The sequence below is a fragment of the Tetrao urogallus genome (assembly GCF_951394365.1).
Source record: "Tetrao urogallus genome assembly, chromosome: 22".
Classification (NCBI taxonomy): domain Eukaryota; kingdom Metazoa; phylum Chordata; class Aves; order Galliformes; family Phasianidae; genus Tetrao; species Tetrao urogallus.
In genome coordinates this window covers 1,299,814-1,324,741 of record NC_136835.1, presented here as the reverse complement: position 1 = coordinate 1,324,741, position 24,928 = coordinate 1,299,814, and the positions used below count along the sequence as shown (strand labels likewise).

Sequence of the window (24,928 nt, the reverse complement as noted above, 5' to 3'; positions counted from 1 at the left end):
CTTATTATTTGCGACTCATAGATGGATTTCTTGCTCTGAAGTGTCTGCAAGCTCAATGGCCCACCATCTTTAAGGTGTACAGACGCCACCAAAGCCACTCAGAGTTGGGCTGCCCCACAGCCTTCCCAGGAGGAAGCACTGGAGCTTGGATGCAACGCTGTCTCCACATCTGTTTTGTGTTATCACCGACAGTCACTGCTGCACACAGCACCAGGACCCTGCCGGGATCCCGAGCTGCTCCAAAACCCTCTGCAGTGACGGCTGCAAGCACAGAGCAGCAGAAGCAGCAGATTAATGTCACAGGCAGCCAGCACGGAAAAGTGATGGCAAGGGGCAGGAGGAGACTTACCACAGACATTAACAGAGCCCGGAGTACATTAATACTATCGACGTGCTGTCCATCAAGCTAAGGAGGCTCCAGCATCCTCCGGGCTGGATGCACAGGCAGCAGCGATGCTCAGCACCGCTCCGTGCAGCTCCGCTTGCCCTTTGTGGGCACGCGGCTGCCAGGCAGCGGCAGCGGCTGCTCCCTGACCCGTGAAGGAGGGGCCCGGGGCTGCCCCCCGGCCGCACACATGCTGGCTGTCAGCTCTGCGCAGCCCCAGCTCCTGACGCTCGCTTCTGCCCCGTCCTGCGGCTGCGCTGAGCCCCAGCGCTGGGAAGTCCCCTCCTGCTCCCCGCACAGCATTTTATCTTAATAACGTTTTATCTTGGATGACAAGCCTGTGTAATGCGGTTTAAAAGCCACAGCTACGCTGACACCGTAACGGGGGAAAGGAAAAGAAAAAAAAAAGAAGCTCTTTTCTCCCATCTGATACATTTGCTAAGGTCACAACTTTAAAACCCCTCACCGTATCCTGTTCGCCGGGCTGGGAAGCTGCTTTGTGCAGCAGCTCGGAGGGACCGGCAGGAGCTCCTGCCCTGCTCCTCTCTCCCATTCAGGGTTGTGCAGTAAAGCCTCCATCTCTCTCTTCGCGTTGGGGGAGGGACAATTTTTCTCCCTTTGCTCCATGCAGTGAGCGCTGGAGGCTTCGAATTGAGATGCTCTCCTGCTTCGCAAGGCTCTCTGCATCTTGAGGCTCTCCACATCCCTTCTTTCTGCCCCCTGCACCCCGAGGCTCTCTACAACCTGAGGTTCTCCACATCCTCAGAACACCCTCATCGTGGTGGGCACAGACATAGAGCATCCCAGCCCCAGCCCCACTCTCTGGGTCCAACCCCACAGCATCCGGACCCCACTGCAGCCCAAACCTCCCGCAGCACCCAAACTTCGCAGGGATCACGGATCGTGCACTGTGCTGTAAGCACCGCAGCGATAGTGCACCATATATTATCGTTAAGGAGACGGCTATTCTGGTGTAATTGCCGGCGGTTCAGAGAAAACACAGCAGCCTGTGCCTGCTCAGAGCAGAACTGCTCCTGTGCTATCAGCTTAAAGACAAAGAGCACACAATAGGAGGAATAAAAATAGAAATTAAAAAAGGAGAAACCTAAGCAGAGAGGCGTGGAGATTTGAGCTAAGCTCGAGTTGCGAGAGCTAATTTAAGACCGGGCAAATCCTGCTGCAGATTATTGCCTCCCCCCTCCCCCCCCGTCCAGCAGGTAGGACCTGACCTGTGGTGGGAGAAGTGCCCAGAGCCGGGCAGGAGCCCCCCCTGCCCCAGGAGGGAGCACAGCCCCCCGCCCCATCCTGTCACTGTCACCTTGGTTTGCTGTGACAGACAGGCCCCAGCTCACAGCACCATCTATTATTTACGTGCACTATTTCTGAATATTGATGTTAAAAGCAAATTCCCTGCCCCTCACTTGCATTTCAAATGAGGTTTTCACGCCACCAGGACCTCAGTTCCTGCTGCCATTAGGTGCCATTAGGTGCTGCCGGTCAGAGAGCCCCATGTGGGCAGTGCAAAAAGCACAGCGCTATTTCTGGGTGATGCTACAGCACGTCGGCCCTCCCTCCTCTGAGCACCAATGCAGGCTCCCCCTAAACCATCCCAACGCCAGGGCTGCCCTCCTGCAGGCACCAAGGCCTGCAGGCCGATGGGAGGGACACGTACACCAAACCCAGACAAAACAGCATTTTCTCCCCCTCTCCTTCTCATAAAAAAATATTTGTAAATAAATGCTTCCTGCTTCTGTTTATCCCGTTTTAAAAGACTTTAAACGGAAGCCTGCTCCCCGTGCTGTATCATTACCCTTCATTAGCGCAATTTTCCAGAGTTTAGGTGGCTGGAGAAAGAAAACAGAGGATAATGTGCCACTCCGAGAGCTGCAAAAACAAACAGAGGGAGAACAATCGCGAGCCCAACTTGGAGCCTTCTGACCAAAGCGTTTCAGTGATGCTGGGCACGCGGCGAGCTCTTGCTGCGCAGCCTCCAGCACGGCATCGGCACCGTAATTAGGCTCTGCGTTCATACGCAAACAAGGTAGATGTCAGCACATTTCTAATATGCTCACCACTACCGCGGGGCAAATTAAGCCATTTGCAGCTCGGTCAAGCTTTGCAGGGAGCCCCGTGAGCAGGCGCAGAAGCTGCTGTGGGTTGGGGCTCGGCTGCGAATCCACCCCATGCAGCATCCTCATGGTGGGCAGCATCCCAGCGAGCACAACCTGAGCTCCCTTGGAGTGATGCAGGAGTGTGCTCCGGAGCGCAGCTCATGCTGTACCATCACAGCCCACCCCTTCCTTAGGGAAGGAGGCCAGTGCCAAGAGCCCACAGGGCTGCTGAGATGTGGGAGCCCCAGCACAGCATGTGTAGACAAGTTGAAAGGCACTGGTTTGTCTCTTGGGGATGGAAGCAGAGGTCAGCAGGAAGGGTGAAGCAGGCAGAAAGGAGTTCGGTACAGAAGATGAAATGAGAGAGTTTTATCTAGCGACCACAAATAACCCTCCAGAGGGATTAAATTTAGCCCTTGGTGAACACAAATTATTGTGTTGGGATTCACAGTCAGAATAATTTGGGTCCCAGTGAGAAAGAAAAGCCAACTGCCAGAGCCACGTGCACAGGGACAGCCAAGGTGCTGCTGACTTGGTTTCCACCATTATCATAAAATCATTTGAGCTGGAAGGGACCTCGAAGGCCGCCTGGTGCCGCTCCCTGCAATGCACAGGGACACCCACAGCTCCAGCAGTGCTCACAGCCCCGTCCAGCCTGACCTCGGCTGTCTCCAAGCCTGACAAAGCCAACAAATTGTTGCAAAGATAACTGCTGTGCTAATGAATCCAGAGCACCGAGCAGCTGAGAAATGTTCCCAAGTAGGGACAGCCCTTGTTGCAGCAGGGAAGGGCTCCAGAAAGAAATCCCACTTATAGATCACTGCTTTGATAGCGTTTTGCTTTGCATTTCTGTTCTATACAGCCTTGTTTATTGCACTGATATTTCATCCTGCAGATTCATCTTGGATCATCGTTAAGGTTCCTTCCCTGCTTGCAGACATGCCTCTGCTCATCATAAAAATCCACGCTGAAACTTCAGATTAATTAAAAGCTGTAAATTGCGAAGCCAGATGCTACAGCTCACACCTTCACCCATCCAAAAAAAAGAAAGAAAAAAATAAAAAGGAGATGAGATCACAACACCCTGCCACGATCACCGGGCGGCCGTTCCCTGAGGACGCGGCGCTGGGATGGAGCTGCTCTGCGCTACCAGCGCTCCCTGCCACGCAGCACCTGGCGCTGCTGTGCCTCTCTGCCCTCTTCCATCACTTCAGGGCGGATTAGCAGGAGAGAGCCAGGCTCCAGCGCTGCTCAGTTCTTGAGCTCCTACTTGCCACAGATCTCTTAATGCATTTCTTGGCCAAGGGTTAGCAGATTAAACACTCCATAGAAGGCGAGCTGACACAAGCTGACAGACCTGAATCTTCTGCACATGCATAAGTGCCAGTCCTCATCACAAGGATGCTTATTTGCCAGCCTCATACCTATCACTTTGGCTGGGAGTCAATCTAAATAAAGCAAATTCACTCGTTCTGATGGGGAGAGGGAGTCACCGGGCTGTCATAAGGCTGAACTCAGCCTGCATCACTTCAAAGCGGAGGTGCTGCGGAAACGCAAAGCACTTCAGCTCCGGGAGCAGGAGGGGGAAAGTTTTGCTTCCATCCAGGAGAGGTGTGGGAGGAAGAGCTCTGCACACCCCTCTCCTGGCCCTGCCCTGCTCAGCCTCCTGTCCTTCCCCAGCTCTCGGCTGTGAGGATTAAGGCTCATTTCAAACGAAGTTTTCATTATTTTCCGCTCTCTTTCTTTATTCCCAAACTCATTTGCATTACAAAAAAATTAAACAAAAGCTGCTTTTTGAATCTCCACTCATTACTCCCATTACATTTGTTAACATCATTATCTTCAGCTGAAGATGGCAACTATTATCAAATGTTGCAGAGCTTTTGTAGACCTCTTGCTATATTACTCCAGAAAATTGCTTTAATGCTTATGCTTTTAGTGGTTTTAAAGAACCAGCTATAGCATCAGAAGCCATAAAGAAGATAAAAAAGCGCATCGTTTGATAGTACGTGCATTTTTTCCCTTTACACTGAGATATAAATACGCAGTGGTAATGCAGGATGCACTACAGCAATCCACCATGCATCCTCCTGTCTGACCCTTGCTATGCTGCTCCGTTTCTCTGCAGCTCCTCCCTTCCCTCAGACACTTTATTTGGGAGAAAGCATTGCAACAAAAGCTTCTACCCAAAGGAACACCCGAACTCGGCACAGTTTGCTTCTCCCAAAATTCAACAACACTGATTTTGTTTGCACAAGGGACAGGAATGGGGAACAGCTCCAGCTGTGGCTGCAAGATCTGTGTCTTTATCACAGAATCATAGAATGGCCTGGGTTGCAAAGGAGCACAATGCTCATCCAGTCCCAACCCCCTGCTGTGTGCAGGTCACCAACCAGCAGCCCAGGCTGCCCAGAGCCACATCCAGCCTGGCCTTGGATGCCTGCAGGGATGGGGCATCCACAGCCTCCTTGGGCAACCTGTGCCAGTGCCTCACCACCCTCTAATGAAAAACTTCCTCCTGATATCCAACCTAAACCTCCCCTGTCTCAGTTTAAAACCATTCCCCCTTGTCCTATCACTACCCACCCTTGTAAACAGCCATTCCCCTTCCTGTTTATAAACTCCCTTCAAATACTGGGAAAAAATATCCCTCCCTTAGGAGGGAAAAGAAGCCCAGACCACATCAGTGCTTGGGGAGCAGCCCAGGAATCTCCAAACACAGCCTGCAAGGATGGCACACAGATATGACAACAAATTGCCCTGCTCTAGCCATGCGTGAACACAACTCACATAAGTTCATGCCTGGTCACATAGCCCAGGAGACCCACACACACAGGTGTAAATTATCACTTTGTTTTCCATTGGGCTTTTGGTGTTGATTCATGCTGCCCAAATAAATAATTACAGCCTTATCTCCATCACGCAGCAGCATTAACTGCAATTCATCATTTCTACCTGCTTTGTCTCATGCGTAGCATATGTACATACACAAATAAAGAAGAAATTCAGCCGTTCATGTTTCATGGGGCACAGCAAAGTGGTGCTGGGTTAAACATGGGCCCCACCACAACAATAGAATGGACACAGGCAGCACAAAACCTCGCCTGCAATTGATCCCATCCAGCACAGCAGGGCTATAGGGGAACTATAAACCACTCAACACAACGCAACAGTTCAACTCCTGCCCATGCTTATAGTGCTTTCCAGGCTGCAAAAGAATATAAGAACACAAATGGGGGCATCATGTGGGGGTTTTGTACAGGCCAAGAGAATGCAAACAGAGCTTCTTGTGAGCACTCAGCTCGTACATCAGGATACGTACAAACGTGGAAGTCAAAGCAGAACCGTTAAACTTGGGATCACAACTCCCCTGTGATGGGGAAGCAGGGCTCTGCATTTCCCTCCACTGAAGGATGGAAGCTCTCAGTGCTGCCATTCTGGTGCTGGTTTTTGTCACCTTCTTCAGGATCCAATAGTTTGTCTGCTGGACAGACATCAAGGCTGGACCTCAGCATGAGGATTTGCTCTTGGAAGCCCATGGGGACATGGGCATCCAATACAGGAGAAGGGAATCGTGGGGCAATGCCTTGCAGCCTTGAGGACACCAAACTGAGTGGTGCAGCAGACACAACAGCAGGAAGGGAACCATCCAGAGGGACCTGGACGGGCTCAGAAAGTGGGCACGAGAGAACATGATGAGGTTCAGCAAGGCCAGGTGCTGCTTTTGCCAACAAGAAGGCCAACAGTCCTCTGGGCTGCAGAAACAGAGGGGTGGCAGCAGGGGGAGGAGATGGAGGGGGCTGTGCCCCTCTGCTCTGCCCCTGGAAGGCCCCACCTGCAGTTGTTGCTGATCTTGCTGCCCCATCAGCTGCTCTATGATTCTACAACGTTCAGGTGCAGCTCAACCACAGCAACTTATATCTTCAGAGCTGCTACCAGTGGGAAGACACAGAACAGGCAATGGAAGCACTGGAAACAAACATTCAACACCACAGAAATTAGAAGTATTGCTCAAGAGAAAACATAAAGCCAAAACCCAACGTGGTGCAGCCTTCAGCTGGAATGGAGATGAGCTGCAGATGAATTGCCCCCTCCTAAGGATCGGGGGGTGCAGAAGTGGAGCCCCTCACTACCGCCCCAGCCCCACTGCTGGGTACCACGTGCTTAGGCAGAGATCTCAGTTCTCGGTTAAAAATAACAGCGGCTTCCAGCCCTCAAAGGTGCAGAAAAATGTGACCTCTAAAAATTCAGGAACTGAAAGGCAAATCAAATGAGTCCCAAATTTGTCTACGCTATAAACGTCAATTTCTTTTTGAAAGAAATGAATGTTTTTGATGAATGTTTTCTTGAATGCCTGCTCTTGGCAGTGCTGCCATCTGTGAAAAATCTCTGCCACGCTCGCTATTAAGATTCCATTTCCAAGAAGAGCTCATCGCCGTTTTAATAAATGGTTAAAAAACTGTCACCGATCCAAAGGGGCAGCAGCTTGTTTACTGCGAGCGGCTCTGTCACCACGCACAGCACCTCTGAGTGATCGGCTCCGAGCTGCCAGACCACATACGGTCCCCCCGCAGCCCTCCAACGAGCGGCATTTCAGCTGTGTCGAGCACGTAGGAACCTAACGCCTATCGACTCTGAATGAGATTTATACTCCAGCTCGCTTGCGAGAGGGTCACTTAGAGCCTCGCGGAGGTTTCACCCAACACCCAGAAGTCATTTATTGGCCCTTCCCTACCATTCCTCACCAAAAAGCACAAGCTCTCCCCAGTGGCGGAGGTGCAATAGCAGCACTTGGCAGCAGGGGCTACCAAAAGCCTTGGGAAGAGCACCAGCGATGGGCTGGGATGGAAGCAGCACGCCTTGCTCATACCACAAACAACGTGCCATGGGGCTGCAAACTACTGCATGGTTTTGTGCATCCATCCCAGCACCCATGGGAGGGCTGAGGAGCCCACCTCGGGTGCACAGCTGCTGCAATGGAGGCCTAAAGCGCCTGGCGCATGCACAGCTCTTGTGCGTGACTGCGTCAGGAGGAACAATGAGATCTTCTTCCAGATTCGGCAAACATCAGTATAATAAAATAATATATATATATATAATTATATGCTTGAACATATGCACCAGAGCAATGCCCTGTATTTTCTCCTAATTGTTCTCCGAGCCTTACAGAGCCACATTTAAATAAAAATGAAGCAGTTATTTAAACCGCAATTAAAGATGGAGCAATTTATTTTTAAACTGGAAGGAGTGTCACCGGAGCAGGCGCGAGGGCTGCGGGCAGCGCCAGCATCACCACGATCCTGGCACGTTTCAAAGAGGAGATGGAGGCTGCAATGCCACAGAAAGGCTTGGCCCTTACTGAGGTCAGCTCCTTGCTGGCAAATTTGCAGCATGGGTCTCTCTGAGAGTAGCAGGGCCAGGCGCTGCAATGTGTTTCAAGGAGAGAGGCAGGTCACTGTCCAAAAACATGGAGATGTGGCACTGAAGGACATGGTTCATTGGGCATGGTGGGGGTGGGTTGAAGGTCAGACTTGATGATCTTAGAGGTCTTTGCCATCACGCAGCCCCGTCCACCAAATCCCTGCATCCCACACCAGCAGGAGGGAGCATCCTCTGCAGCAAAACGCTGCTGGAAGGGGGCTGGGGTGGGAGGGAGAGGAGCACCCACAACACAAACCCACCCTCTCTTTTCATAAGACAGCAGAATTTATCAGCCCGCAGCCCTTCACATCTGTCTCCTCATACAAAATGAAAGAGGCTTTGAAAAACAGAGGAGATGAAATAAAGCCGTCTGTGTGAGGAAGCTGGCATCTCTGCCACTGTCACTGTCACCATGGTAGGAATAATGACCGCGATTGTTTCTGCATCTGTGGATGCGCGGGGAGGAGGAGGAGAAGGAGGAGGAGGAAGCAGCACAACCCCAGCAGCAACCCTGCAGCTCCCAGGGGCAGCAAGAGGCTCCTGCACCCCGACGTGGTCACATCCTCGTCCCCACACGTGTCAGCCACCCCAGTGGCTGTGTCAGCAGTGATGGCACAGGGCAGGGATGAGCTCGGCAGCACGCAGCTGTGGGTTTTCTTCTCCCCAGCCCAACACAGCCCCAAGGGCTGAAGCTTACGAGAACATGGTTTGAGAAGAGCTCTGACCTGCACGGTTTGCACACCATGATTGCAGTGCTGCAGCAATTGTAGGCACGCTGCCCTGGGAGGTGCAGCTCCTCTGGAGACCTCAGGGTCACAGGGCACAACCAACACCATCCTCATTCCATTAGATAACAATTAAAAGGAAAATATTGAGGCGGAGCATCTGATCATGCCAATAAACAGCTGGTGCAGCAAACCCCTTCCCTCCAAACATTCCCCAAAGCTGGCCTGAGGACATTCAGGGAGATGGCAGCAAATCCAACCCAAAAGGGTTCCACAGTCTTGTCCTGAGGTGACTCAGCGCATTGTAGAGCTCCAGACCCCAAAGGATTGCAACTCTGCTTCAGCAGCAATGCCTCCAAAATGCACAGAAGCATTACAATTTGGCAAACGTCTTTTGAGTGGCAGACAGCAGACTCCTCTCTCCCATGGCACTGCAGAGGGCTTTGCTTCTCCCCTTGGCTTCTTGGAAATCTTCTGCAAAATCACAATCTGCAATTCAGGGCACAACTGGAACTAAACCTGTTCAGAGCCACCCTGGGACTTGAGTCCATGCAGCATGCCCTGCTGCCACCAGCAGAACATTCTTCCATTCATTTCCTGCTCCTCTCCCCACTGCACATCACTCATCCCATCCCCCACACCAAGAACAGCACCAGCACTAAGTGCTCAGGCATTCCCAGTAAGGTGGAGCTCACCCGTGCTCATCCTCCATTCCCAGCAGCATTCCAGGCTCTGTGCCCGACCCTCCTGGGCTTCGAGGGATCTCAGGCATCTTCATACCAGCAGAGCCTTCCACACCTGGAAGCTCAGCCTGAGCCCTGAGATGTCAGTGCTGGAGGCAGATGTGGGGCCGGAGCACAGCAGTGAGGTGTCAGACAGAGGTGTACAGCCATCCACCCAGCCTCCGTGCACTGCTCATCCATTCCCTGAGCACCACAGCTCCTCGAGCAGTAGCAGATTTACACGCACAGGCGTGCAGAGATGGCAGCTCCAACATGGACACTTCTATTTCAACCCGTGGAGTTCACTGTGCTGCACTTGGCTCGTGCTCCACCACCCACAGGGCTTGGAGAGGGCAAGGACATCACACAGGGCTGGCACATAGGGTTGGGATGCCGCATGCTGAACCAACAGCACCTTCTCTCCACAGGCAGCCCTCCGCTCTACACCCTCAGCAGCCAGGGACCTCCTCACTCTGACCTCAGATGGAGCTTCTGCAGGAGAGAAGTGCTCCAACAGCGCAGCCAAAGCGGCACAGAGATTTCCTGCAGAACGGGCTGAGCTCCCGCAGTTCCAGGCAATTCTCACTGCAACATCAGCAGCTGAGATCTGCTGCACAGGAGGTGAGGTTGGCAGCCAAACTCGCTCTGCAAAACTGGAGCTCGTGGCAGAGGAGGACATAGCTGCAGGGATGGGCACGCTGCAACCACAGCACTGCCACCAGTGCCCACCGCAGCACGGGCACAGCTGGAAGCAGTAGGTGCTCACCTCTCTATTCACATGCATCTTATTGACTCGTTTCAGTCTTCTTGTGTGCGTGCGTGCATGTGTGTGAGATCGTCTCCAACGTGACTCTGCATTATCAGGGCTATAATGAGTCCTTGTTAAAGTGGATTTGATGGAATAATTATATTCCAGAAAAAAAAAAAAGAAAAAAAATCCTGCAGGAAAGCGCTCTCCCCTCTTAAAGGGCAGGAGCATCAAACGTTCTCGCCACATTATTTGCAGTCACACCTTCTGCTGCATCTGCTCCTTTTAAAATCTCTAACTCCAATCTGATCTGAATATATAAATCTGAATTATCACAGCAAAAGGAGATGTGCTCACACCTTTTTTTATCTGTTGCCATGGCGATTAGATAAAATTCACGCCAAGTCTCTGGGGAAGGATGAAATGATTTCAGACAGAATCTCACCCCACTTGGTGAGAATAACGCCTGGAGCTCCTTCCCTCTGTAACAGGTCTGGGCACATGTCGCAGCCAGAGAGGGTGCGAGGGGCGGGGGGACACCGGGACACTTTGGGAGATCTTGGGACCGACAGAGGAAAAGGTTCCACAGCACCCCCAGCCAGGGGAGGGCAGGACCACGCTCAGCTGAATCACATCAGGCTGCTCCACAGCGCTATGAAATTCAAGTGAAAAGGGCACCTCGTGCCCACCGGTCACAGCCTGGCTTCCTGCTGCCCGTGAGATGGGTGCCAGCCCCACTCCGTGCCCACTGCAGAGACAGGTGGCGCAGCAGCCTCCATCCCTTCCCCTCCAGTGTGGGCATCCCATAAAGTTGGGGTGACTCCAGAGTGCCCTCAGGTCCCAGCATGCCTACATATTGCCACCACAGGCTCTCAAACAGCCTGAGCTTCTATGTGTTCAATCAGAAGTAGAACACCCCATGAAACTCCTCTGCCAAGGGTCTATCCCACACCAGGGAGAGGTTTGGGAGGGGCTCAGAGGCACCAATTGAATTACTTCTCTGTGTTTCTCCCTAAAAAGCTGTGGGCATTCACACAGATGCCAGCAGAGCTTTCCTGGTGGCTCTGCTCCATAGCAGGAGCTGGCACATCCCACCCCGATGGCACGAAGACTCCAAACTTCCAGCAACACAGGGAGGGAGGAGATCAGGTTTCCCCACAATTTCTGATGCAAAACTTCAGGAATCTTTGGAGCCGGCCTTCAGCATTCACTGGGAGATGGCTATTTGACAGAATCTCTGTCCCTGGAGGTGCTAAAGAACCATGGAGATGTGGCACTTGGGGACACGGTGGGGATGGGTTGATGGTTGGACTCGGTCACCTTAGAGGTCTTTTCCAAGATGTGGTGACCATCCTCAGCAACGTATCTCCAGCCCCCAAACCATCCCACAGAGGATGAGCACACACACAAGGACTGCCTTTCAACTCACCACATCAATTCTATCCCAGCTTTTCTCCAGGAGCTTGATACCCCTCAGAACAAGTCCATTGGCCAAAGGACAACGCTTCGCTCCCCTGGCCTGCTATCCACGCCTCGGGGATCAGCTGCCCCATCCCACAGCATGCAGAGCATTGCACCCATGCACACCATTGGGCTGAACTGCTGGCAGCCCCACGCTGTGCCTCTGGGCTCACTGTGCTTGGAGACAGAGTAAAGCAGGATTTGTGCATAGCTGCACTCCAACATTTTAGAGAGAAATGCAGTGTGGGGCAGATGCTGCCAGGTACAGCAGAGTAGAGCCTACATCTTTGGGGCAGATGGATGTATTTAATCACCCGAAAGCTGCTACTATTTTATTCTCTGCATCACTGAAAGGTCTGTGAGATGAGCTCGAGAATCCCATCCATAGACTTGGGCACAGCATGGCAAAGGATACTTGATTTAAGCTCATATCTGAGCCAGCACCACCAGATCAGCATAGGTGCTCCATAGAATCATAGAACGGCGTGGATTGAAAAAGACCTTAGAAGATGTTTCCTACATTCCAAACAAAAATGTTCACAGAAAACCGTTCAAACTTTGCAGAACAGATCATTTCTTTCCATGGTTCTGGCACGGAACTCCGCGTGTTGGCTTCCAGAGGAAGGACTTCATGGCCACCCAACATACACACGTGCCTCGTTTGGAAGCAAGGTTTTGGAAAAGTCACCAAGCACAGCAGGGAGCTCTCTGCTGCAGAAGGGCTGACTGCTCCTCACCAACCCATTCCAGCATCTTCAGCTCACTGCCTGCGTCACCGCACAGCCCCCAGGACGGCTGCACGCCCAGCCCTGCTGAAATCCCTTCCCATCAGGCAACACCTGCAGAGAGGACGCGCCAGCGCCACGCATTTCCATTTCTGTGTCACAACAACTGGAGCACGGTGACGCCAAGGCAGCTCCGGTCACGGATGCAACAGTTCCTCTGACAAATCCAGCCCGCGTGCTGCCAGACCTCGCGTTACCCGGCACTTTAATAGAGCCATTTGCTCCGCTCAGGGCAGCAGCTTCTCCCCGTTTCCCTCCAGGGAAGGGAGAGGCACACGGAAGCACGCTGCTCCGCTGCATCCTCCCCGGTCCTCCTCCCACCCCACCCCCAAGGATACATCAAGATTCATCAATAGCAACAGAGTTTGAAATCACAGCCTCGGTGTGAAGCGCAAATCTTGCACGCAGCCCCCAGATCCGCGAGCGCTGCTGCTTTATCTGAATAAGCACGAGCCCACGTTCCACGCCAGAGCACTGAGAGTGCTGCTGCACGTGTGCTACCAGGCTGAGAACGAACAGCAAGATTGATTTGGACGCGAGCACCAGCAAAGCAAATGGCTTTTTGAAAACCCTATAATTTCTCCGCAACCCTTGACTTCACTAAACACACATTTTTAGACTACGGCACCGTTAGGTAGGCATTAAACAAAAATGAGCCGCACTAATGATGATTTATGTGCAGGATAACCTTCCATAAAGAATTTATCTTTGATTTCAGGGTAAGTTACAGCATTGCCAAGTGAACCAAACCACGCGAGTCAGCACCAAAGTCCCTCCTGCAGCAGCGCGACACAGACACGAGGCACTGCTCCACCACTGTTTCAAGATCTCACCCAAAATTAACCCAGTAGGAGCTCCTGAGAAGGCACACATGGAGGAACTGGAGGAGAGAAGTCAGGCAGAGCTCTCAGAAAGCAGCACTGCACCGCTGAGAGCAGCACTAAAGGAGCACAGAGAGCACAGGGCACAGCAGCAGGAGACGATGGGCATGAGCAGGAATTACTCCCCCCATTCCAAGGGGAGACCACGGTTTGGTAACAGCAAAGCCAGCACCAGTTCTAGCAAGAGCAATAAAAAATCAGCTCCAGGCAGATACTATATTTGTAATCCAACAGCAAAACACGCTTGCTTGTGTCGACTCCGCACTGTAACACAATTTGTATGTTCTGTCTTTAGGGTAATTATTGCTTTAGAATGTTAAAATTGTTCCACTCTAATTAAATCATCATATTTAAAAAAAAAAAAAATCCACTGCAGCAGTGAGCTTGGGAGCAGGCCTGGCTGAGATCATGTGTGTGCATGGGTGCTTGGGTGGGCAATGCACTGCTGTTGCTCACACAGAGCACAGACACTGCTCTGCTCCTGCAACTCCACTGCACAGCACAAATCCATCAGAGCACCCTGCCATCCCCAGGGTCTCCAGCACCACTGGGAGCACCCAAAGCAGAAGAGCAGCACCAGAAGCCACTATGCACCAAGCTAGCCCATCAGGGAACAGTGCTCCTCCTGAGCAACAACTGCTGCTGAAGGCATTTCCATGATGCTGCAAAACCTCCTGAAACACCAGAAAGATGCTTACACAGGTTTGTACTCAAGAAGACTGTTTGCTAAACAGAAATCTCCCTTTCCAGGCACAAGGCTGCTGCAGACACAGAGCAGCTGCCCATCAATGAGCAGCGTCCTTCCCAGCTCCTGCCCAGGGAAGACCACGGAGAGAGGAGTCTCATGCAATATTTCATCCTGAGACTGTCAGAAGTGGGTCAGTGCTGGGGAGGAGGGGCACTGGGCTGGAGCCCTGACCACGGCAGGGAGCTGGCTCCTCGCCCCAGCTCCACAGCCCGGCGTGGGCTTGGTGCCAGCACCAGGATTGGCACAGGGGTCGGTAGAGATATGCGCCCTTGATGCTCCAGCACAGCTCCCAGGTGTCACCTCACAGACCCTACAAAGCCCCAACAGTGGAAGGAGTGCTGCCTCCCAACGTCCATCCCCATTCCAGCCATAGGGGAGCATTGAGTCAGCAGCTGGTCTGCACCCAGAGATGCCACCACAGCCCTCTGGAAGGCTGCTCATCCCCTTCCAGGTGAAGCACTCTGCTCCTTAAGCTCCTTAGGAAACAGCCCCGCAAGGCGGATTAGAGCAAATCCCCTCCCATGCATGGTCAGCAGCTGGCACTGGGATGTCCCCTCATCCATCCCCCGCTGGTGGCAGCCCCTGGGCACAGCATAGCCTATGTGGCCCTGGGGGAGCAGCAGGACTTATTGACCTGTGAGCAAATATCAAGCACCGAGTGCTCACTTTGGGCAAAATCCTTTAATTCTTTCTGGATCCCCTGGGGAAAGAAGCATTGATTACTTTACTACCAGCTCACCCACGCTGCACCAGGCAGCCAGCACAGCCATCAATATAGCCAGGGAGGAAGCCAGGAGGTCACCCCGGCACACAGGGACACTGGTGGCCCCACACAGCACCTGCCACAGCCCTGTGCTGCTCCTGAGCCTGTGACAGCCTGGCAGGACCCAGCACAACATATTCAGCAGCATCCCCTGCTTGCCCACACCAGGCCTGGGAGGTTGTATCCCACACAGGGGACCTGCTGGGGCATGACCCTGCTTTCAGAGCCTCCCTGCTTTCATGGGGTATCAAAAGCCATGGGGAACTGCCCAAGGGTCCCTGCAAAAGGTTGGGTGCTGCTGTCCCCCTGTGTCACACTGGTGGGAGCACATCCTGCCAGGGTGGCCACGTGGCTGCCAGGTGCCAGGAGAAGAAAGAGATGCACAATGCCATTTTCAAGTCAAGAAACTGGAAAACTGACTCTGTGCCATTCAAAAACCAGGGAAACCAACCAGCTGCAGGTCAGGATGGGGATAGCATGGGACATCTCCTGCTGACCCAGTGCAAGGTGCCACACAGCCATGGGGGTGAGATGGCTCAGGCAGGCAGCAGACACCGGGACAGAAGCCACAAGCTCAGCAATGCACAGAGCATCACCATCACCGGAGACAATAACACACCACATCTGCTCACACCACCGGGCCTCTCCGGTGTGAAGCCACAGGATGGTCCCCAATAAAAGCCTTGGCTTTGGCAGCACCAAAAGCCATCCTCCACAAGAGCCAGCCCAACACGACCAAGCAGGTCAGGTATTCCAAGGAACACGGCGCTTCCCAAGCAGCTGTCTCTCTTACCTGGGATGATAGAAACGGTGTCTTTTTCCCAGGACACAACACTAACATATTCCTGCACTGAGGAGGGGATGAGGCACTTGAAGACAGCCACGTTTCCACGCATCGACCTTTGGTCCTCCACCCGGACGGTGTACGGCTCCCTGAAAACTGCAGAGGGGGGCAGATGGTTGGTGGCATGACAGCACTGGATGGAAACCCTTCTTAGTTTTGCTTTAATCCTTCATCTCCCCCCCCAAAAAAACCAACCCCTCCCACCTTGCTGGCTGTCAGGGCACCTTGCACTGCTGCTAGAGATCAGGAGCAGAATGGGTACATTGCTGGGTGCTACTGGGTGACACCTCACCTGGACAGTAGCAGGGGAGGTAGCAGCCACAGGTAAGCAGCCAGCTGAAGGACAGGCCCCAGCTGCACTGCTGCCCCCCCAACTCCCTGCTATTGATGGGGTGAATGGAAGAAACCTGCACGGAAAGGGACACCAGCACTGCAGCAGCATAATCGGCCAAAGCCTCCTTAATCACATGGAGCAGGGGCTTGTTCACAGGCTTTGAAGGCCAGCAGAGAGCATGGGGGCACCCAGCTGGGCTCTGCTCCCAGCACCCCAACCCCAGCCCCACAGCCCCTGCTGTGCCAACCTGCTTGTTCCCACAAAGGCAGTTTAAGATCAAGACCAGCATGTTTACAGTTTTCCATTGGCCAGAGAGATTTACTCCCTGTGCTCACTACTAGCTTTGCTAAATATTTTGAGAGTTTTCCCAATTCCTCATATTTTTAATTGGGTCTTACTTGCTTTCTTTATACAGCCGTCATTGGCTTTTCATGCTGCATGGCCACCACAAAGCAGAGAACACAAGATAGCCAAGGGGACACAAAAGTTTCAACCAATTTCAAGTGTTCCAGAGCCAAAGTGCTTGGAGATAGCACTGCTGAGGCCATCCTGGTGGCCCTGCTCATCGCCCCACTGCATGCTGCCCACTGATTGCACCTGCTAATAGCACAGATGTGGGCCCTGGGCAGCAAGGGAGCTCACAGAGCCCTGGCGCAAGGATGGGTCAGCTCCATGCAGCACAGCCACGTTTACTGCACCCCTACCTGCTGCCATCCCTCCTCCACTAAGCTGTGGTTTATAGGTAACCTGCTAATGTTGGTAAATAATTCACTCCAGGAGGGGGGTTAATACCCATTTACTCTGCAGTACAAGGTATTAAAATAAAAAAACCCTGTAGTCACTTCTGTCATGTTCCCTCTGCTAGCCCCATTTTTAATAGGTTACATAATGAAGCCATTCCTGGGCTATTAGCCCTCCTCAGCCTGGTCAATAATTTACCATAACGGCTTTTGGAAGCAGCTCTTTGCCATATTCCTCCTTTTTTCTTTGCTTAATAAGCCTTGGCGTGCTTAGACTGGATGCTCCAGTGGGAACAGAGCAGTGTGAGAGGGGCTGTGGGACACGGTGGGGCTCTGGGCTGCAGATGGATGTGTCCCAGGTCCTCCTGCACACGATGGTTTACGCTGCTTAAGGGAGGTGCAAGGATGCAGCTGCACCATCGCTGCACCCAAACCACACGCCGTGCCCCTGCCCATCACTGTGCAGCCCTCCCCGTGCCAGCAGCAGACTTGCATCACACAGCTTGCTCTGAGCTCAGGCAGGACACAGCTCACAGACATATTGGCAGCTGCCTCCCGTTCATCCAACCCCTGCGCTCCGGCTGTGCAGCATCGATCGGTGCCCTCGCAGCAGGGCAGCACAGCCCATGCTCAGCTTTCCTCCGAGCACAGCAGCGTGCTGTCACCACCCCACACCAGGTGGGCAGGCCAGGAGATCCGAGAAAAGCCGTCACCGCATCCAAGCCCCAAACCCCAGGGAGATCCTACCTGCTTTAACACGGATATTCGGGCTCCTGATTTTGCCAGCCGAGTTCTCCGCCGTGCAGAAGTAGTCGTTGTCGTGGATAAAGCTATTGAAGGCTGATGGCGAGAAGGGGTAGAGCTGCAAAGTCCCATTGGCATGGACATGCCGGATGTGGGGCACATCGTAGATGTCGTCACCTGTGGCCAAATACCACCGAAGGACGGCGCTGGGTGACCCTGCGGCCGGGCAGGGGATCACCACCCCCACTGTGCTGGAGAAGGTGACCTGCTGGATGGAGTCGTTCACAAAGTAGAGGCTGGTTCCAACATCTTCAGTGTGAGCTGCAGAGGAAGCAGAGTCTGAGGGTCAGTGCGGATGGCAATGCTCCTCAGCAGTGTGATCAACCTGAACCCAGCCACGGAGCACAGAGAGAACATCAGGGCAGGGGCTGGAAGCACAGCTCAGGAACTACGAGCATCTCACCACCACCAGATGCCCCCACGCATGGGTGCTCCTCAGCCAGACGTGCAGCCTCAGATGTGCAGTGCAGGCTCTGCACACACACCACTACCCGGTGATGGGGGCTGTGTGTGCACTGGTGGCCCTGAGTTTGCACCAAAGCACAGCTCACACTGCCCAGAGCCGCCCAGCACACCGTGATCACTGCAGAAAAGCAAAGGAGACCTCTCCACCCAGCACCCCCCTTGCCACTCCAGGACCACGAGCTCCCCTTTACCACCACAGCGAGCAAAGCTGCCTACAAATAAGGACGAGGCAGCCCCCAGTCACTCAGTTCCGTTTTTCTTTTTTTAGCCACATTTTTCTGCGTGGGCAGAAGGACACAGATATAGCAAGCGGCCCTCGGCGCTGTATTAATAGCTCTTCCTGGGAGCACCACTCGTGGTGCTGCAGAGCCAGCACAGAGCGTGCCATGCTGCTGGCTCCAGCGAGCCGCTGGGGACCTCCCTGACCCCAATTCCTTCACTTGGGGAGAAGAGAACAGGAACAGGGTGGGGAAAATACACCAAGATCCACATCTGTGCCCACATCACGCTCCACTCATTCTGAGCCAGGTCAACAAAGGAAAGCCCAAAGCACCTCAAACTGTGCAGAGCCGTATCCGGGTTCCTATGATCCCAGTGTGAGCACCCACATCTTGCTCTGCACTGAACCATCATCTAAAACACATAAAATGGCCAAGTTTCCCCCTTTGCCTACTCAGAGCCCTATAGTCTCACACCAAGGCCAACTGCAGCTGCAGAATCACAAAGGTTGGAAAAGACCTCCAACCATCAACCCGTTCCCAAGTGCTGCACCTACAGAGCTGCATCACAGAGCAACCAAAGGGACTGGCAGCCAGCAAGATCCAGCACTGTCACTGCACCCCAACCAGTGACATGCACCAGGGCAGGATGTTACCCACCCTACACCCTGCCCAGCAGCGATGGGAGTGCAGCCACAACCCTATGGGGAAGCATCCTCCTGTCTGATGAGGGCTAGAGCTGGAAGGGTGAAGGGTGGGAGCAAAGAGTGGAAAAATACCTCGTAAACAGAAATTCAGATTACCCATGAAGCTTTTTCAGGTCAAAGGGGGAAACGGATTTTTAATAGAAAATGGAAGTTATGGGATTGGCAATAGTTATGTGACAGACGCATAGAGTTAAATCCAGATAATCTCCTTTACCATTTAGCATTGAGCACCATTCTAATTCCATGTTTCATAAAACTGTCTCCAAATCAAAGAGGGAGATTAAAAATTTAGAAATAGCGCCGCAATATTTTTAAACCAGAAATCACTGCTCACATCTGGTCAGATGTGCTGACCCTAACCTAAATATCGAGGGCATTAATTCACGCGAGCTGGAGAAGAGGCAGCTACAGAGGAGCCCACATGGAAGCGTTTCGCCGGGGGAAGTGCAGTGAAGCAGGCACAGCACCAGACTGCTGGTTCCAGAGCTGCACAAAGCCCTGCACGCAGCCGGACACTGCCTGGCTCACTCTGAGAGGCACGCATTTGAAGTCATCAAGGTGCAATCTTCTTAAATTGTAGTAAATTACAACCTAGAGGTATTGAAATATTAATATCTCTCACTGAGCTGGAAGCAGAAAGTCATTTTGCTATCATCCCATAGGAATATTTACCAGCCTCGATGGCTGGACTTTCCAAACTCGACTCCCTCTGGAAGCGCAGCCACTCTCAGCACTGCAGAGCCACGCGCCGTACGAGATGCACTCATTTACTCTAACGAGTGGCTGAGGCAGAGCAGCCATAAATCGACCCCAGGGTCTGTCAGCAGCCACGTGCTCTGGGAGGAGGCAGCTGAGGTGTAGGTGTGAGTCCTGCATGGAAGTGACATGCAGAAATGCCAGCACCTCCCCGATGGCAGCCCAGCGAGGCAATGCTTCCTCGCCTCCAGACCTCACAGGGAAGAGCTGCTCCTGTCACACGAAGAGGGTTTAGGGCTATTTGCCACAACCAGGCGCGTTGCTGCCATGCAAAGGGTTTGCAGCACCGTGGAGCAGGCAGCTGCTGAACTGCAAACCCACTGCACCCCACCAGCAGCATATTCCCAAGGCTCCCCCTCGGGCTCAGTGCTCCAGGTGCCTTCCAGGATCACCACCAGGCAAGCAGACGAGCTGGATGAGCCATGGGGGCTGCCCAGCCACCAGCTGTGACAGGCTCTGCCAGGAACAGCAGGCTAATCACCGCCTTGCCACTCATTTATTATCCTCATTAAGGGCATTTGACACCTGCCCTGTTCAAGGAGAAAGTGAAGTGGGTGGGAGTTGAGGTAGGTGGCATGGCCTGACCTTGCCTCCCTGCTGCCAGGAGGTGGGACAGACCCATCCCATGCTACCCATCCACAGAGCAGTCTTTGGCTCTGCTTGGAAGGAGCTTCCATCACCATCAGAGCACTAACAATCCTTCTGCTAACAAAGGGAGAGTCCTCAGAGCAAGAACTGACATCTCTGAGCATCACAGAAGGGAGAGGAATGGTGAGACATGGGGTCAGATGCACATAGCAGGGCTCCTCCAAGCGCCCCAGCACCTGCAGCAGTGCACAGGAGGTGCACAGCCCCCCCGGCAGCACAGCTCCCCCATGCAGGAGGTCTCCCCAAAGCAGCAGTTTCCCAAGCCATCTTAAAGCCCTGACCTCAGCCGAACAGCCATCCCCACAGAGCGGTGCCCCCAAACACCAAGAGCAGCCCCAAGGGCAATCCCAGAGCACACAGCCACCTTCCTTAGGAGGGAACACTAGAGCAGAATCCAGCTTCCAACCCCCTGTGGGAGTGCATCCTGCTCAGAGTGCTGCTGCCTGCCCCTTAATGCATCTGCATGGAAATTAAGGCCTGAACCACCTCCAGCTATTGCAGCAGCACCCAGGCGCAGGCTGTAACCCTTGCCTGGAAGGATCAGCACTCCCACTCATTTGCCCAGCCCCTGCAACGTACAAATGGTCACCTCCTGCTTCTTCACACTAGAGTGTCACTGTCACCTCCCCATCCCTGGAGGCTGGCACGGAGACGGGCATTCCCCAGCCCTGCATCACCTCTCTACAGCCTCCCAACCTCCTCCAGGAGGTGGGAACAAGCTCAGGAAGCACAGGCAGAACCTCTCCCTGCCCTCTAACAGCCCACCCTTGCTTCTCCAAGAACACCCAAGACCCAAGGGGACATCAGCAACGTGACTAAGACAGGCTGCAGCAATGTGCCCCCAGGCATGTGGGTCAGGTCCAACGGACAGAGAGGCACTGAGGCCACGTATGCCTACTGCTGGCCTTCCTGCAGAGCCAGCAGCCCCTCACTTCCAAACCACAGCTGGCACACTTGCTTTAAGCACAGATTTCTGCCCCACAGCCGACAGGTGTGAGATGAGGAAGTGTGTCCATAAAGCAAGCCAGAGGAAGGCAGCTCGCTCACCTTGTCCCTTTCCCTTTAAGCTGCACTTGCTCCCTTCCCTCCCACAGAAATGAAACCCAATGGCCCCTTCCAAGAGGCAGCTGCTATGAGCAGTCAGGAAACGAATTTCCAAAATATTTGGTACATCTCTGCTAGCAGGTGATGATGGCAAGATGCAGATGGTACACGGTTGGGTTTGTTTCTTAACCATCTACAAACAGGGAAAGAGAAACCGATGACATTATAACATATAAATACATAGCTGGCTGTAGCTGAGATTTCAAAGACAAGAAACACTCTGGACCCAAGGCAGCCACTGCATAGCTTCTCATTACAGCACGCTTTGTATCTACTGCGACAAGCAAACCCCTTCCTCCTTCATGCCCTCCTAGGAAGCCACACTCGTTAGCAGCCTGCTTGTCTGGGTGTGAGATGACTTCATGCGATCCAAGGCACAGCTCAGCACTCACACGCTGCCATGTCAGAAGGATTCCTGCCACAAAGAAACGCTTCCAGTTTTATCCTCGCTCCGTCAGCTGCTTCAAACGAGGACAGTGCTCCTCACCACTCCACTCCGGACCAGATGGGCAGAAGTGCTGCAGCAGAAAGGCACCCTATGCACTGCTGGGCAGCACGGCCCTGGCACCCGCAGCCTCTGCTCCTCCAGAGAACAAACACCAAGAAATATAGGGTTACCCATATCAATTTCTCATCCAAAAGCGAGAGCAGCCCTAACCCTACGCCAGGTGCAGGTAAGGGCTCTGGGCAGGTTGCCACCGTGGCTCCCAGTGCAGGGAAACGTTGGCTATCCGCAGGCTAACAAACACCGGGCACGGCGAGGGCTCAGCGCCGCAGCCTTCTCCTCCGTGCATTTAATGAGGCTTCCATGTTTCATTTCAGAGACAAACGAGCGCCATGCCACGCTGGGGGAGGGCCAAGATGGGGAAGGGAAAATAAAAATAAATATAAATAAAAATAAACGCAGGCTGCAGAGTCCACTGTACCCAACACCGGAGCATAGCGCAAATCTAGTGCCAAAATAAACCAGGACAGACCCAGCAAGAGATGATCTCCCAGCTCAAAGCCTCTGCTCCTCAGCGCACCGCTCACACCACAGAGCTCCTTCTGTCCTTCCTGGGGGCTCCCCACCTCGGTTTGTTCTAAAGCAGGGCAGAAAGAAGCCACAGCCACCCCTCAACTCCAGCAGCCCCCTGGATCAAACGCTCATTTGCTTTCCGCCCCTACTTGAGCTCTTGCTCTACAGTGGGAATGTATTAAAAGGCTGTGCTCCGGTGCCCAGAAATATTAAGTGCCTGAAAGGTTTATCGTGCATTAAGCAATTCATTTTTTTTTTAATCCCATTATTATAATGAAACTTCCCATTGTATTGCTGTCCTCTCTTTGGAACCGTTTCACTTTAACACTTTCCATCACCGAGGCTGCTCAGCACTGAAGATATGTTTTATTCCCCCTCCTCTCCCCAAAAAAATAAAGAGAAAATGAGGCCACGAGGAGTTGTGCTAATGGAGGCTTTTAATTTGCACTTCTCAGAAGAGATAGCTCTGTGGGGTGAGATCCTTCTTCCAAGAAGCTGGGGCTGCAAACAGGCACGGGGTTTATTGGCTTTGCAGCTCGTTATTTTGGCTGCTGGGGGCAGGGAATGGTGGGGTCCTCAATGCTGATTTGTTTCTGTTTTTTTCCCCTTGTAGCACGGTTAGAAATGCAAATGTAAGCAAAGCAGGCGCTGGCACATTCAGCACAGCAGATCCGAAACAAAAGCAATTTTGGTTAAAGCTCCCAAACGCAGTTTCAGCCCGGTTCTAATAAAGCAGCTATTCCATAATTAATAATTGATGGAATAATTGATCACCAGGCAACCGGACAGGACGTCCTATTAAGCCTCAGTAAATATTTTTCATCGGGTTAGCACTGAGATAGATGTGCAATTTAACAGACAGCAGAAGTCTCATGGAAGGAGGCAGCTCCGCTCCCCTCATTTCTCTTTCATTTCCTAAATCTCCCCCCCTCCACTCCTGCTCTCAAATGTCAAAAAACAAAAAAAAAGATAATTAGGGCAAATGCCATTTCATATCCCCCAGGCACCCCCACCTGCCACAAGGTGGGCACTTCCCCCAGTCTGCAGATGTGGCGACGGACGTCCAGAGAGGTAATTGATGAGAGAAGCACAATTAAAAATTCCCACGGACCTGGAAATGGGCAATTCCTTTATGTAACATCGATTGATTGTTGTCACAAACGCCCTGCGATTTAACTGCCCGCGCTCCATGCGGCTCCTTGGCTTTCTATTTTAATTGCATCTATAGCAGACTTGGTTTAGAGTATTACCTCCATAGATTTGGATAGCATTCACTTAATCTCCAACTTTAAATTAATCTCTAATCTTTAAGTGTGCATCTCTCCTTGACATACTTCTCCCACGATCCCCCCCCCCAACGGCCCCCCCTTCCCAATCTGATTCATATCAAACCACTGGGTTACACTTAATGCAACATTCCTAGAGGGAAGGCTGTGATTTTTAAAGCGTCGCTGGATTTACCCAGCCTGATGGGATTAGAACATCGCTCTAAGTAGTCCCGGAAAAGCGGGCTTAGATGCACAGAGCTCCCCGAAGTAGCGCCGCGGGGCCGCCGTCCAGGGCTGGGAGCGGGGATGCTGCGCCCGTCGGTCCGCGGGTCCCGGCGCCTACAGGAGCGGCACCGACCCGCACCGTGCGCTCCTCCGGGCCAGCCCGAGAGTCCCGGAGCGCCGCGCAGCCGAGGAGGGATGGGTGGGAGGGGGGAGAAAAGGAGGAGGGGGTTCGAACGCGGCCCGAGGGAGCCCACCGCCAGCCCGCCGCCCAACCCGTGCGGACGTACCTTTCCGCAAAGAGTACAGCAGGAAAAAAGTTACCAGCCACATGCCATAAAGAGCACCTATGGCCCCGGGGTGCGGCGCAATTGCGGACGGTGCGGTGCCCCCGGCGTGCCGCGCTCCCTGCCGCCGCGCTGCCAGCCAGGTTGAGATGCCCAGAGCCGAGCTCGCAGCCGCTCCTCCTCCCCTCTCCCGGCGAGTGGCGTCGGGAGGGTGGGCCGGGCTCCCGCGCACTCCCCGCCCCCGCGCCCCGCTCCCCGCCGGGCCCCTCCGCGGCCGCGGGCGGACACGGCCCGGAGCTGAGCCCCGCCGCTCGCCCGGAGCGCTCCGCGACGTCCCGGTTCCCCCCCCGCGTCCGAGAGGGAGCGCATGGCTTCCCCGCGCTTCCTCGGGCCGGGCCGCGTTTTGGGAGGGCGGCTGGTGACACCCAGCCCTTATGCAAGCAGGGGGTGTGTGCTCGCGCGCGCCCTTCCTCTGCCCACCCCGGCTGGTGGCACGCACCGAGCCCGGCGCTGCGCTCACACCTGGGCAAGCGCGCAACGCCCCGCACCTCCGACCGCCCCGCAGCGCCGGGTGCGAGCGATCGGGTTAAGCGGCGGCCGGGCCGTGCCCGTCACGCTCCGTAAAGCTGAGCGCAGCTCCATCGTCTGCAAAGCTCAACTTCACCTTCGTACAGAAGGGTTTCCCCTGGGGTGAGCTGTGTCCCGGCTGCAGAGCTGCTCCTCAAGGCAGCGTGCTGTGCCTGAAACACGGCTGGCAGCGCTC

General features: G+C 53.6%; 1 protein-coding gene across 1 annotated transcript in view; it reads right to left on the bottom strand.

Moving 5' to 3' along the window:
* DSCAML1 (DS cell adhesion molecule like 1) overlaps window positions 1-24,211 on the bottom strand; it is a gene marked incomplete at both ends in the record, with an annotated part of 78,934 nt that extends 54,723 nt beyond the window's left edge. The window contains 3 exons of the mRNA XM_079545683.1: window positions 15,544-15,690; window positions 17,416-17,733; window positions 24,169-24,211. Coding sequence (XP_079401809.1) covers window positions 15,544-15,690; window positions 17,416-17,733; window positions 24,169-24,211 — 508 coding nt within the window. The remainder of the gene's footprint in view (window positions 1-15,543; window positions 15,691-17,415; window positions 17,734-24,168) is intronic.
* Window positions 24,212-24,928: the final 717 nt, after the last annotated feature.